This window comes from Lissotriton helveticus, chromosome 9 (assembly GCF_964261635.1).
Source record: "Lissotriton helveticus chromosome 9, aLisHel1.1, whole genome shotgun sequence".
In the NCBI taxonomy this organism is placed as follows: Eukaryota; Metazoa; Chordata; class Amphibia; order Caudata; family Salamandridae; genus Lissotriton; species Lissotriton helveticus.
The window spans coordinates 48,651,368-48,666,139 of record NC_136070.1 but is presented as its reverse complement, the minus strand read 5'-3'; the positions used below and the strand labels follow the sequence as shown (position 1 = coordinate 48,666,139).

The following is a 14,772-nucleotide window of genomic DNA, read 5'->3' as shown; positions in this document are numbered from 1 at the left end:
CATTGTCCTTGCCATGCTTATGGAGCCACCATCTGAACTTGTGCATTCATGTCCCCTGCAGTTCCTCCTGGAAGGTATCCTTACTTGAAGCTATCACCTTGCTTAGGTGCATCATGGCCTACAGACGTTCACAATACAGGAAGCTTACATCTAGTTCCTAAGGGATAGGGTTGTCCTTAGAACTAACCCCAAGTCAAGAGAGTATTCAGAAAGTTAAAACATCCCCATTTTGAACGCAAGCTCTATTGGCCCCATGCAAGGGAGCCCTCCCCTCCCTTGTCTCTTTCGTACAGGCAAATATCCATTCATCCTTCTGCCTTCCATACTCTCTCTAGTAACTGCCATTTCACCATTGCATTCTGTCATCCATTCATTCTTTCATCTATCAGTCTTTTACCATTCCATCCTTCCATTGGCCATTACATCCATCATCTATCTATGCATCCTTCCCTACAACCTTACACCCATCATTTGACTTTCTGATCAATAAATAAAGCCATTCATCCATCAGTTCATCCTTTTGTTCGTCCATCCATCCATCCATCCATCCATTCACCCACCCATCCTCTGATTGCCATTTACTGTGCCATCCATCCTCTCAGGTTCCCATTTACTCTGCCCTCCTATCTCCACAACCCATCCATCCATCCATCCATCAATTAATCAATACATCATCCATCCTCTCTGGTTTCCATTTGCTCTGCATCCTTTCACCCTCCCATCTATCTATTTATCCATCCTTTTAGATTTTCGTTTACTCTGCCATCCTTTCCTCTACCCATCCATCCGCCCAGATTTCCATTTGCCCACCCCAGCTGCAAAACCGAGAGGTTCACAACACCCCTACCCTAAGGTGGTGTCACCGTTGCACCTTAACCAAGCCATAGAGCTCCCTGTCTTCTCCCCCCCCCCCCCCCACAGCCAAATTATGTTGCAGAAAGAGCCCCTCACACATAAGGGGACCCTCTAGTAGTACATCAGTAGGACCAAATCAATCTGTAAGCCAAACCAGCTCTTTATCTCCTTTGCTACAGCTCACAAAGGGCAGCCTACCTCCAAGGCTGACATAGCCAGATGGATTGTCAAATGCATTCAAACATCCTACCTTCATGTAAAGAGGGTCCTGCACGCCCCTCCTAGGGGGCACTATACTCACAAGAAGTGGGCTGCTATTGCCCTCTGAGGCAACATCCCGTTAGCTGATATCTGTAAGGCAGCCACCTGGTCAAGCCCACATTTTTACTAAGCATTATTGTATGGACATCTTAGCTCGTCAGCAAGCCCTAGCTGGCCACGCGGCGTTAAAGACATTATTCCAAAGTTGTGCCTTCCTCTGAAAAGGTGAAAGCATCCCTTGATGCACTGCTATACGATCCTACTGGGGACTGCCCAGCGTTCCTCAAAAGTTACACACAAAAGCTTAACTGTTCATATTCTTTATTTTTTCTTCTTATGGTTCTTTCTTTTACTCTTTGTTTAAACATCCCGCATGTACATTTATATTCATTAGGTCAGTCCAATGCATTTCGGTCGCTATGACCTTCATCTGGGACCATATGAGCTGAAAACAAGGCATAACAGTACTGTGTGTCAGTAATAAAATCATAACATAACAACACAAAAGCATTCATGCATGTTCATAATACAAATCAAACAAAATGCAAACGTTGTGATCAACTGTGATATCACCCAAGTGTAAACATGCTGTGTGCTACAGAGTGCCAAGAAAAATGCCAATAAGGCACTCACTTATTCTTCTCTTTGTACTACTCGTTATAAAATCAGAACGCTATCTGAAGAAAAATAAGAACGAAATCATTATAGGAAACCGCTTAAGCTGGAGGTTTCACACCTGCTACTAAATCAACCTGTTCGCATGTATGAGTTACTCACTTTGTACTCGTGAAAAAACACGTCTTATCTGTGCTGTTCACTCTTCCGCAATAAAGGTGCCGGCATTAGCGCGATGCCGGTCCTCTTACCGGACCTTTAACAAACTCCTTGCACAAACCTTCAGTGTTCCTCGCTCTCATTGGTCGCGCCCCCGATCACGTGATCGGGATCGCAGCCAATGGGAGCGACGTAGTCCTCTCTGATAGTCTTCGAACATGCGCGGGGAAAATATGTGTAACGAAATGAAGCTATCAATAAAGTGTCATGTTGACAGCGGTGTGCAAAAAAGAAGAGTAGAACTCTCATGGGGACAAAATAAACTATGTCATATCTAAAGGAAGTGCTTTTTGATAATAGAAAAATGTGAAAATAAAATATGTGACTTTGTGATTACACAGACCCTACTGTGTATTATTATAGCAGATGACTCGTCCACCCAACCCTGTAGGAAAGGCAAAACGCGCTTATATACAATTATTAGCAATGTTTAGAGGGAACATGTAAATTCAACGCGGTCATTGAGCCCAAAAGGCTTGTGTGAGTTCAACATATACATCCAACTATTTTCTCGTTGGAGAAGGAATCTGTTATTGTCCCGTCCTTCTATTTTCTCAATCACTTCTAAAACTGTGAACTGTAATTGAGACACGTTGTGTTTCTCTTCCTTAAAATGAGCTGCAACGGCTGACTTGATGTTACCTGTCCTGATGTTCGACTTGTGTTCATTTAGTCTTGTTTTTATCTTGCGGGTGGTTTTTCCTACGTAAACCTTCCCGCAAGGACATTTCAGCATGTAGATGGCATTCGCCGTGTCACAGGTCGCATTCACACGGAGCTTGATGTTGTGTCCTTTCATTGGATGTGTTATTGTGCTGCCTCTTATAATGTTGTTACAGTGTCCACATTGTAGGCAAGGTCTAGTGCCTCGGTATGTTTCTACTTTCGTTTTTTTTTGTTTTAGCAATTCTCCAAGATTTTTACCTCTGGTGAAGGCAAAAATGGGTTGCTGTTCGAAACTTTTGTCAAAGTCACTTTCGGCTCGTAGGATATTCCAATGAGTTCGTATGATTCTCTTGTATTTGTGGCTCATCGTTGAGTATTTAGACACTATGGTCATCCTTTCTTGCTTTGCTTTGACGCGAGTCTTCAAAAGTTCTGCTCTAGGGATACTTTGAACCTTGTCAATGGATTTGTTAATCAGGGTCGCTGGGTATCCTCTCTTACGAAATCTTTCGCCCATAGTTTCTAATGTGCTTTTCACTTTGTCGGTCTCAGAGGTAATTCTTTTTGCTCTCATCATCTGAGATGTCGGTAAGTGAGTTTTCAACGAATCCTGGTGAAAACTTTGAAAGTGAACAGTATTGTTTCTGTCAGTAGGTTTCCTGTACATCTCCGTTTCTATCTTGCCTTGGTGCAGCTTCACTCGAACATCCAAGAAAGTAATGGAAGATTTAGACATTTCCCAGGTAAGTTCTATTCTCTCATTTTTTGAGTTCAGTTCCGTTAGTGCCCGTTGGAGTGATTCTTCAGTGTTCTTCCAAATGATGAAGACATCATCAATATAACGGACTAGCATTTTCAGGTTGCTAGTCCAAGTGGGATTGTTCAAAATGAAATGTTCCTCATATGCCTTCATGTATAGGTTAGCATATACTGGGGCGGCGCAATTGCCCATTGAGGTTCCAACCAGTTGTTGGTACCACTTGTTGTTGACCTTGAAGTAGCTGTGATAAAGCGTAAAAATTATCAACTCCATCAAAAAGACTTGCATTTGTTCGTTGTAGTCGGTGGTTAAGATTGCTTGCTCCATCGCTTCTATTCCAGCTCCGTGAGGTATTGAGGTATACAAAGACTTGACGTCTGCTGTGCATAGTAGTAATTCCTCATTCACACCAATTTCCAAGACGCTTAATCTCGTTAAAAAATCTGTGGAATCTTTGATATATGTGACCATGTTTTGTACTGTAGGTTGCATGTATTTGTCAATAAATTCACCGGTAGTTTCATGAATGCTATTCCTCGTTGATACGATGGGACGCAATGGAGGATCCCATAAGTTCTTGTGCACCTTCGGTATCATATAAAAAATCGGGCTACTGGGATTCTCCTTGAGCAAAAAATGTTTTGTTTTATCATTGATGGTACCATTCTCCCTTGCTCGGACAACCAGTTCTGTCAATTTTTTGGCGTATTCATGAGTAGGATTCAGGTTTAGTTCTGCATAGGTGTTGGAGTCAGCTAAATGTTCTTCTAGGCAAGAGGTGCCGCCTTGATAGCACGCTCAGCCAACAAGAGGAGCTATCGAACAGAGACTTAAGCTTTATTTACAAGAATAGCAGTGCGCTCAGAGCCCCTAGCCGTCACAGTTCTGAAAGACATTATTCCAAACATCTGCATCGTCCTCATGCTAACCACTCATGCTACTTACCCTGTATGCCCATGTACGTAGTATGTAGTGTTGTAGATTCACATGCATCCACGCATCTCCTTTGATGCGTACTCCTCTTGTAGATTGTATCACACTTATTATACTTACTGTACATTGTGCTGCTGCACGATACCTTTCATACAGACTCTATACATCTCAACACACGCTGTGCGAAAACAGTCTAGCATGGAGTCTGCGCCCATGCCCAATGTACACCAAGAGGAGGAGTCACCGCACATAGCATGACTCGAGAGACTTCTTGGAAGAAAACCCGGTGTTATCGGTGCATAACACCAGGTTGAGGATTATGCTTGCCATGTGAATCTACAGCACTGCATGCTACAAACAGATACTTAGATAATAAGTATAATTTTCTATATGTGTTAGGGCCAGTGTCTGAAGCATTTTAATCTACACAAGAAGGAGAAACAAGGTAAAACAAAAACATATTGCATGAGAGTCCTTTTTCACTATTTTTTACAAATGTTTGTCCTGGGTGTATACCTTTTCCTGTAAGAATTGTACTCTATGGCACAATAAAGTGTGTACACTGTTTCTTTCTCCACAGATAGAGGAGGCCATATTTTGTGCCGGACAGATTGCGCTGGTGCCATGCACTATGCAGCTGGCTCCTGGAGGCATAAAGACCGAGGCAGCCTTATCTTTGGGGCACGTGGAGAAGGTTCTGGAAGCCATGAGCCAAGGCGCGGGACTCAAACACATCATGGCGGCCACATGCTACGTGACACATCGAGGCCACATCCCTGTGGCCCACGCAACATGGCTGAAAGAACAGAAAAAGGTACACAGCTCCTGTTGTGCGGTTTCTATATGTGCTGTACGTCACCAACAATCTTAGCTTCTTCTGTCACACATGGCTTCAGTGATGTGATTCACAACATATAATTCGTCTCTCATTCATATGGTGCTTCAAGCTGCCCTTTTGACATTTCTAATAACCGAAAGATGTTACATTACCCAAATTAATGGCACTCAATTTACTGACCTCGAAGGATGGAAGACAGAGTTGGTCTTGCGAGTGTAAGATCTTGTGAAATCCATGCTGTAGCAGGTGTCAGCAAAGAGGTTTTTCCTCCCATTGTCATTTTCTCTGCAGCATTGAGGAGCGGAGTCAATTCTACAAAACAAGCTCTGATTGGTAATCTGTGTCCCGGTGATAAAACTCAACCCCAAAGAATTGTGTGATATATTTTTTATTTCTTTTTTTTTTGTGGCAGGGGCCCTTTTGTTATTGCCAATTTCACCCCTTATTACTGTTTAATATCTTTAAGAAAAATTGTAATTGTAGGGGCCCACATTTTTTCTTAGGAGCCCATTGTTGCTGCTATGAGATACCGGGGTTGCTGAATACCAACGTTGCATAGTCTTGATGCCATCTCCCCGAGCTATTGCCAGTGGTTAGACTTACTTCGAGCAGCCTCCCATTACCTTTTGTGTGTTTCCTGATGCCATCTCCTGCCTCTTTCTTTTACCACTTTAAACCGCCTGGGTCTTTAAGCCACTCTGGCAGGCTTGTTTTCATCCCTTGCTCACTGTTTTCCTCTCTCTGCTTCCTTCTTACTTTTCAGCCTTCTTCTCTCTTGCTCTGGGTCATGAGTAGCTCTTGGTCCTACAAATAAGTGCTTGTCTTGCACAGATTGATGATGGTGAGTATTTGTAGGCTGCAGTAATTACCTTAAAAATTCGGTATCCTGGCACTGGGTTTCAAGTACTGAGCTAACTTCAGAGAGTAGAAAGAGGGAAAGCGAATCCCACAATGTGCGGCAGGATATAAGAAGCTCTGGCACCCACACTAGAGCGGACTATACGAGGGGTGTCCAGCTGGAAGACTTCAGCCAACCTAAACATTCAGTAGGGTACATAGCGTCTGATTTCCGACGGCAGCACCAGAGGGCCTTGGATGTAAAATACAATGAGTGATACTCTTAGCTTTGAACAAATAACGATTGCTCGCCAAGAACCAAGGCAAGGTTCTATAAAACTGTGTTATAAACAGATGTGGGGCAGGCCTAGGAGAGCTCTACCTGCCAGAGTGTCAATTAGCTTCAAGTGTGACTGGGATTCAGAAGAAGGCAAAAACAACAGTTGATGAACAGAATGCAGAACAATGTCATACATTCACCCAGTACAGAGATCTGGGCCTAAATCCATCGTTTTTTTGCTCACCATGCCATTCCAGTTTGGATCCAGCCATATGCAAATCAGTCTTGACCCTGTGCCTCATGGGAACAGTCCAGCCCGAACTGCCAAGCCAGGTCCTCCCTGGACTGGAATCAAGCATCCTAGGACCAGTTTCGGGCTTTCAGCCCTCATCAGCCAGGATAGCTTGATTCCAGTGGCAGGATGCTTGTTTCCGGTCCAGGGAAGGCATGGCTTGGCAGTTCGGGCTGGACTGTTCCCATGAGGCACAGGGTCAAGACTGATTTGCATATGAGCATGTCTGAACTGGGGTGGCGGAGTGAGCTAAAGAATGATGATGGATTAAACCCAGATCAGTTGACTGGGGGTGTGTGCTTGCAAAGTTCAACACTTCGTCCATCATCCCCTTTGGTTTTAATTTCAGAAGAAGGCCCAAACAGAGAACATTACAGTAGTCCAAGCGAATCTAAATAATTGGTGCATGACACGCCTTCTATGGGCCAAAGAGAAATGAATGAAATGAAATGAAAATATTTATTTTATAGCGCATGGCTACCCGGAGGCATCCCAGCGCTTAAAGCTACGACACAGAGGTCTGCGAGTGAAGGATGGAATTCAGTTATTAGTTAGTTTCCGGGGAAAAGCCACGTTTTTATTTTCTTGCGTAATGAAAGATGATTGGGTCCTGACGAAGGGAGAGGGGCATAGAGTTCCATAACTTTGAGGTGTTATGAGAGAAGAGGCGCCCACCAGAGTGAGCCTTATTGATTCTGTTGACTTCTGCCAGATTGAGATCATTGGAGCGGAGGTTTCTGGACATTATATATGGTTTGATCAGGTTAGTAAGGATCGGGGGGCCTTTGCCTTGCAGATTTTTATGGGCAATACAGAGGGCCTTAAAGTGTACCCGTTCTTTTATCGGTAGCCAATGAAGTGATCTTAACGCTGGCTTGGCTGAGGAGCGATGGTTGGTGCTCGTCAGCAGTCTGGCTGCTGAATTTTGGACTACTTGGAGTTTGCAGATCACAGAGGCCGGGGCTCCCAGATAGAGCGCATTACCGTAGTCCAGCCTAGATAAAATCATGGCTTGGACTAGGATCTTTTTGGCTCTATCAGGCAGTTGAGGCAGGATTTTGCGTATAGATTTTAACAAGCAGAAGCAGGTGGCCGCAGTTTTCCTGGCTTGTACTTTAAATGAAAGATCCTCGTCTAACCAGAATCCTAGACTCTTGATCACGTTTCTTGGGGTAGGACCAGTGCCCATAGAAGGGGGCCATAACGTGTGGGAATTGAATGATGCCTTCTTGCCCAGTAGCATCAGTTCAGTCTTCTTGTTGTTGAGTTTGAGCTGAGACTGGCCCATCCACTTTGCTACCTCCTCAAGACAGTCACTCAAACTCGACAGATCTGCCTGGTTCAGAGAGACCACGAGCTGAGTGTCATCAGCATAGCTGATTAATTCAATTCCGTAGGGGGCAACTATATTGGCTAAGGGGGACATATACACATTAAAAAGTGTGGGGCTCAGGGAGGAGCCCTGTGGTACCCCACACTGCAAGGGTATCGGCGGTGAATGGCAATCCCCTTCAAATACTTTAAAATACCTTTCCTGGAGGAACGATTCAAGCCATAAAAGGGCTTTTCCCGAGACTCCGATTTTGTTTAGATGGGCTAAAAGGATACGGTGGTTTACCATAGCGAAGGCGGCGCTGAGGTCTAGGAGGATGATGGCCACATTGCCACCTGTGTCCAGGATCCTCCTAGACTCTTCAACCACCTTAAGAAGTGCCGTCTCCGTCCCTTGTCCAGGGCGAAAGCCTGTTTGAGAAGGATGGAGTAGGTTAGAGGCTTCCAAAAATGAGGACAGTTGGCGGTTTACAAATCTTTCTGCCAGTTTACTGATACCCGGGAGAAGGGAAATGGGACGGTAGTTGGATAGGTCTCCCGGGTCCAGGTTAGCTTTTTTTAACAATGGTTTGACCATGGCCATTTTCCAGTCCCGTGGGACTGTGCCTGCGTCAATCGAGGAGTTGATCAGATTGATGACAGGAGTAGCGATAATGGGCAGGACTGATTTCAGGATGTTAATTGGAGCAGGGTCAAGCAGCAAGCCACTTTTTACTGAGTTGAGGAGGGGGTGTAACAGTTCCTCAGTGAGGGGGGTGAAGGAGGAGAGTTCAGGAGTGGTGCCTTGTGAGGGAGGTTTAGTTAACGATAGTGATTCGGGGGTGGTAATGGGTGGGAGACCTAGAAGAATTTTTTGGATTTTAGTGTGGAAGAAGAGTGCAAGTTCTTCACAACGGGACCTTGATGTGTTTGGGGCAAGAGGGGGGTCAGGGGGTTTCAACAGAGTTTTGACAATTCTGAAAATCTCTTTCGATGAGTTGGGGGATGCAATGATTTTCTCTGCGTAGAAAGCTGTTTTGGCTGCCTTTTAAGCAGATTTATAGGCTTTGATGGAGGCCCTGTATTTAGTTTTTATCTCTGAATCAAAGTCTTTTCTCCATTGTCTCTCCTCTTTTTTACATCCCTGTTTGAGTTTTCGGAGCTCTGGGCTAAACCAGGGATGATTGATTGATCCTCTTTTTTGGATTACGGATTTCCTAGGGAGAATAATGTCCAGTGAGTGCTCTATCCACTGGTTAAACTCTGGGTTTGCTGTGTTGATATCAGGGTTAGTGGGAGGTAAGGTAGTCCTGAATACTTCCGACCATTCATTTATATTGAGTTTAGACCAATGTCTTGTCTGTGCACTGCAGAGAGTTTTGGTCGGAGCTGTGGGAGGGACACTCCAAGAGAAAGGTATGGTAAAGTGGTCTGACCACGAAACGGGGCTCGGATCGGTGGTGATTAAATCTATAATATTTGAAAAGATAGGGTCAAGCAGGTGTCCCTTTATATGGGTGGCTTTTTGAATTTTTTGAACCATTTCACAAGTCTCAAGATCTTGAGCCAGATCCATAGCTATCGTGTCTTGTGGATCGTCGAAATGGAGGTTCAGATCTCCCAATATAGTGAAATTGGAAGCAGAGCTGGCGAGGTTTACAACCGTTTCTAACAGTGTCCTATGGAATTGTCCTAAGGATCCTGGTGGACGGTATACTAAAAGCCCTGTGAAGGAAGCTGAAGGAGACAGGGTGATCGAGAAGTGGGCATTTTCACAGTCAAGTAATGGGCTGCCTAGCAGACGACAGACTAGATGTTCCTTATAGAGGATGGCGATCCCTCCTCCTACATTCCGTGTTCGGTCAATGTGCTGGATTAAGTAGCCCGGAGGCAGAGCCTGGACAATGTCTGGGCCTGAGCTGGATCTTAACCAAGTTTCAGTAAGAAACAATACATCCAGTGCCGAGTCCTGTAGTAGGAATGAGATCTCTAAAGCATGTTTAGGCAAGGAGCGGCAATTCAGTAGTGCCATATTGAGCTTATGCTCTGGGTACTGTCTAATCTCCAGCGGCTTGATCAGTTGGAAAAGACAGTGTCGGCATTGATATTGATTTTGTGAGGGGTCTAACGTGTGTTTGCACAAGGTGTTAAGAGAAATAGTAGAGTCTCGTAATTGTAGGAGGGAAGAGTGCGGATATGTGACTGGAACAGGGGTGGAAATGGCAAGGGAGTTGGTCCCTGGGCCCGTCCTGGCGCGGACGGGCGCAGACGGGCAGGACTCTGTCATGACTCCGGCGTGAGTCCGGCGCGTCCGCAAGTCGCGTCCGCTACGCGGAAGGACACCGTCCCTTTTTATCTGCAGCTAGAGCGCACCAGAGCGCTTCTTCACACCCAAGATGGCCGCTGTGGAGGCTTCGGCTCCCCGGGACCACACTCTCAGCGTCAATGCTCAGCTGAGAGTGGGCCCAGGCAGCGGTAAGATGAGGCTAAAATATTTGGCGAGTAAAACGCTTTTTAATTAAGCGGAGTGACAACACAAAGTAAAATACGAAAACACGCTTATTACATCAAGCGAAGTTAAGAGTGGCAAGGATTAGGAGACTCGAGATTTTTAAGACAAGTAAGGGAGGACCTCCCGGCTTCCGCCTCAAGAGGGTGAAAAATGCGCATCTTACTAAGGCGCCGAGAGCGAGGATGCCCTTTTTATCTGCAGCTAGAGCTCACCAGAGCGCTTCGTCACACCCAAGATGGCCGCTGTGGAGGCTTCGGCTCCCCGGGACCACACTCTCAGCGTCAATTCTCAGCTGAGAGTGGGCCAAGGCAGCGGTGAGATGAGGCTTAAATATTTGGCGAGTAAAACGCTTTTTAATCAAGCGGAGTGACAACACAAAGTAAAATACGAAAACACGCTTATTACATCAAGTGAAGTTAAGAGTGGCAAGGCTTAGGAGACTCGAAGCTCAGATGGCAACCAGCGGGGAATCTGGCCGATGGAAATCAGGCTGGATGTGAGTAGCTTCGTTTTGTTTTCGTTTACTTTTAAAGAGTTACGACACATCCTGTGAGCAACTGATGTGAAATAGGCATATATGTTGGCTGCAGCTGAAGACTCTTCCACCAGACAGACCACAGTGGGTGTCATCAGCCTACAAGAGTAGGGAAAATCCAGCCACGTATCGGTTTACCCAGCAGGAACATATAGATGTTGAATAAAGTTGGACTAAGAGCTGACCCTTGCAGAACCCTGCGAGGAAGTCCTCTGGATTGAGTGGAAGTACCACCATGTGTGCCCTGACACTCAAAAAGGAAGCCAACCATTTGAAATCTTTCCTCTGAACACCCACTGAGGAAAGTCACTAAGTGGGAGATCGTATCAAAAGCCGCTCATAGGTCAAAATGCCCAAGGGCGGCCCACTCGAGTCAACCAGCATACAGATGTCATCGAGGACCACAAGCATGGCACCTGCGTGCTGGGAATCTGACCAGTGTAAGGTTTTGGTGAGCCCAAAAAGGCCTTTTGTAACCAGTCAGCTTGCGCAGTCTGGTAGGCGAGACCTAAAAATAACTAACATGCTGGTTGGTTTTTTTTTTTTTTAGCTTTCAGGCATGCTCCCTGGGGAATTGTGACTCTATACATTGCTATTCCACCAGTGTCCAGCAGTACATGTAGTACAATTTCTCATTATAGGAAACCGGTGCATCTGTGTGATTTTTCCCTTTTTTCTCTTCTCCAGGTGGGAACTCTTCCACCTCCGCCCCCCTCCCCCCCCCCCCCCCCCCGCCCCACAACACAAACCCCTCTCCCTATAAACACTTGATGTTTGGGAGTGTTCTAATACCTTTCTCGTCCTAGAAAGTGATTTATGCCATCCCTTGACTGGCGTGAATATCCAGCCACTAGCAGATAAGGGGGAGGGACTGGAGGGTTGTGAATGCAAGTGCTGAATTTGTGAAAGAATGAATGCCGGTGCCCAAAGCTCTGCTCAGAAACCTGCGGCTGATGCAATTAAATGTTGCCTCGGGCAATACCATGGCCGCAGAGTCTTACATCCTCATTCATGCCTCCTTTATCCACTGCCATGCACTCCCTGCCCCTTTATTTTACTCTTGCAGGTTCCTGCTTTCTCCCTTTGTGATGGTGTTGCTGTCTTTCTTTGTTTTTCCCTCACTTGTGCTCGCTTAATAAATGATGCGGATAAATAAGTGCCGGTCCACAAAAAATAAGTGCAGGTAATTCCCATCGGCTCAAAATAAGCAAGGGTGAATGCACTCAAATAGAGGTATTTGTAGTCGTTCTAACACTTTCAAGGCTGCCAAGTTTCAAGGCTGCTTATGTATGACATTTTCAAGCTTAGAGTGTGCCCATTTGTGACACTTTCAAGTTCAGAGCGGGCCCATGGTGACACTCCAAGCTTAGAGCTTGTCCATGTGTGACACTTTCATGCTTAGAGTGTTCCCATGTGTGACATTTCCAAGCTTAGAGCGTGCCCATGTGTGACATTTCCAAGCTTAGAGCGTGCCCATGTGTGACATTTCCAAGCTTAGAGTGTGCCCATATGTGACATTTCCAAGCTTAGAGCGTGCCCATGGTGACACTCCAAGCTCAGAGTGTGCCCATGTGTGACATTTCCAAGCTTAGAGTGTGCCCGTGCGTGACTTTTCCAAGCTTATTGTGGCCCGATGTGTGACACTTCTAAGCTCAGAGTGTGCCTGTGTGTGACATTTCCATGCTTAGAGCGTGCCCATGTGTGACACTTTCAAGATCAGAGCGTGCCCATGTGTGACATTTCCAAGCTTAGTGTGCCCATGTGTGACACTTTCAAGCTCAGAGCGTGCCCATGTGTGACATTTCCAAGCTTAGAGCGTGCCCATGTGTGACATTTCCAAGCTTAGAGCGTGCCCATGTGTGACATTTCCAACCTTAGAGTGTGCCCATGTGTGACACTTTCATGCTCAGAGTGTGCCCATGTGTGACATTTCCAAGCTTAGAGCTTGTGCATGTGTGACACTTTCATGCTCAGAGTGTGCCCATGTGTGACATTTCCAAGCTTTGAGTGTGCCCATGTGTGACACTTTCAAGCTCAGAGTGTGCCCATTTGTGACATTTCCAAGCTTAGAGCGTTCCCATGTGTGACATTTCCAAGCTTAGAGCTTGTCCATGTGTGACACTTTCATGCTCAGAGTGTGCCCATGTGTGACACTTCCAAGCTTAGAGCGTGCCCATGTGTGACATTTTCAAGCTTAGAGCTTGTCCCTGTGTGACACTTTCAAGCTCAGAGCGTCCCCTTTTTGTGTGACATTTCATAGCTTCGAGCGTTCCCATGTGTGACACTTTCAAGCTCAGAGCGTTCCCATGTGTGACACTTTCAAGCTCAGAGCGTTCCCATGTGTGACACTTTCATGCTCAGAGTGTGCCCATGTGTGACATTTCCAAGCTTAGAGTGTGCCCATGTGTGACATTTCCAAGCTTAAGAGCATGCCCATCTGTGACACTTTCAAGCTCAGAGCGTCCCCTTTTGTGTGACATTTCATAGCTTAGAGCTTGTCCATGTGACACTTTCATGCTCAGTGTTCCCATGTGTGACACTTCCAAGCTTAGAGCGTGCCCATGTGTGACATTTCCAAGCTTAGAGCGTGCCCATGTGTGACATTTCCAAGCTTAGAGTGTGCCCATATGTGACATTTTTTTGCCTCGCACATGCCACGTTGAGACCACTCCATGAACTGCTCCCTCCTCTCCCATTGTGTGGCACTTGCACATGTGGAATTTTACTCTAATAATAAGTAATATTACAAGTGAGTAAATGAATTTACGACTTCTGGGTCACAGTTCCTGAATCCTAGATTTTTCATCAGAAAAAGTGCCTGTACTATTGAAAGTGCCATTGTGAATCAGGCTGTTGGCGTTTGTTTAAGCTGCAGTGCATTGAAAACGGAGGGCCTGGGTAGAGGTTGGTGGACAGGCACTTTCTCCAGCACAAACATGTATTATGATCTATTGCACACGTAATAAGGCGGCATGATATCCCTCGCGTTTGCGGCAGAGTACCACACCAACATACTCCAAATCAGACCAAATGTCACGTGCATCACTTATACAAAAAAACGTGAAAATGGATTTGCACGTTTTTCTCTTTGTATGATGTGGAGTGTTGCACGTTACATTTGCCCCTGAGAAAAACGCAGCAATAAAAAGTGAATTCGATAAATGTATTCAACTTCCCAAATGTGGAACCCGGGTCTGTTTTCAAAGCAGAATTAGTTTGTCACGTTTTTGGTTATTTAAATAGTCAAAATAGTTCAAACGAGTTTCGGGTTATGTTTTCTTTATTAAGATCTCCACCTCTCATTATATTTACAATAATGTGTATGTGTTGCAACCCAGCGTGGTGCAGATATCTGGACTGGAGGCAAATCTGTGCTGCGTTCGTGTAGCAAACATGGCGCAAACGTTGCCTTTTTTCGGCAGTGCCGCGTCTCTGAAGTGGCCGCGGGCTCCTGCTAAGTGTTAATGTAGCATTTATTCGATAGCGCTTTGATTACTAGCCTCTCCTTAGCTAATGAGCCGCTGTGAGCAAACACCACCCCCGCCCCTCTTCAGGTTTTATTATGACAGAGGTGGCCGCAATTTTGAGCCAAATTATCGGGGTCTTTTCTTGGCGCTGCATTGAAAGGAGGCGCGCAGACAATTGGCACGTGCGTGCCCGGGCACCGGAGTGTATGCGAGAGACGTTTTTTATTTAAAAGTAAGTAAACAGGTGGCGGGGTCGCGGGGCCCGGTTTTCTTTGTGTGCGCTGTGATGGGGTCACTTGTCAATAAGTTTGTGAGTGTGTTTTGAAACGAGGAGGCGTTAACCTGCAATTACGGCCCCTTGGAGAGCGGCCGGTGAGTGGTGGTAAATTGG

The 14,772-nt window shown here is 45.7% G+C and overlaps 1 protein-coding gene across 1 annotated transcript in view; it reads left to right on the top strand.

Annotated features, from left to right (window-relative positions):
- Positions 1-14,772, top strand: part of DPH6 (diphthamine biosynthesis 6) — a 484,410-nt gene that overhangs the window by 374,078 nt on the left and 95,560 nt on the right. The window contains exon 13 of the mRNA XM_078659430.1: positions 4,890-5,123. Within this exon, the coding sequence (XP_078515556.1) occupies positions 4,890-5,123 (234 nt within the window). The remainder of the gene's footprint in view (positions 1-4,889; positions 5,124-14,772) is intronic.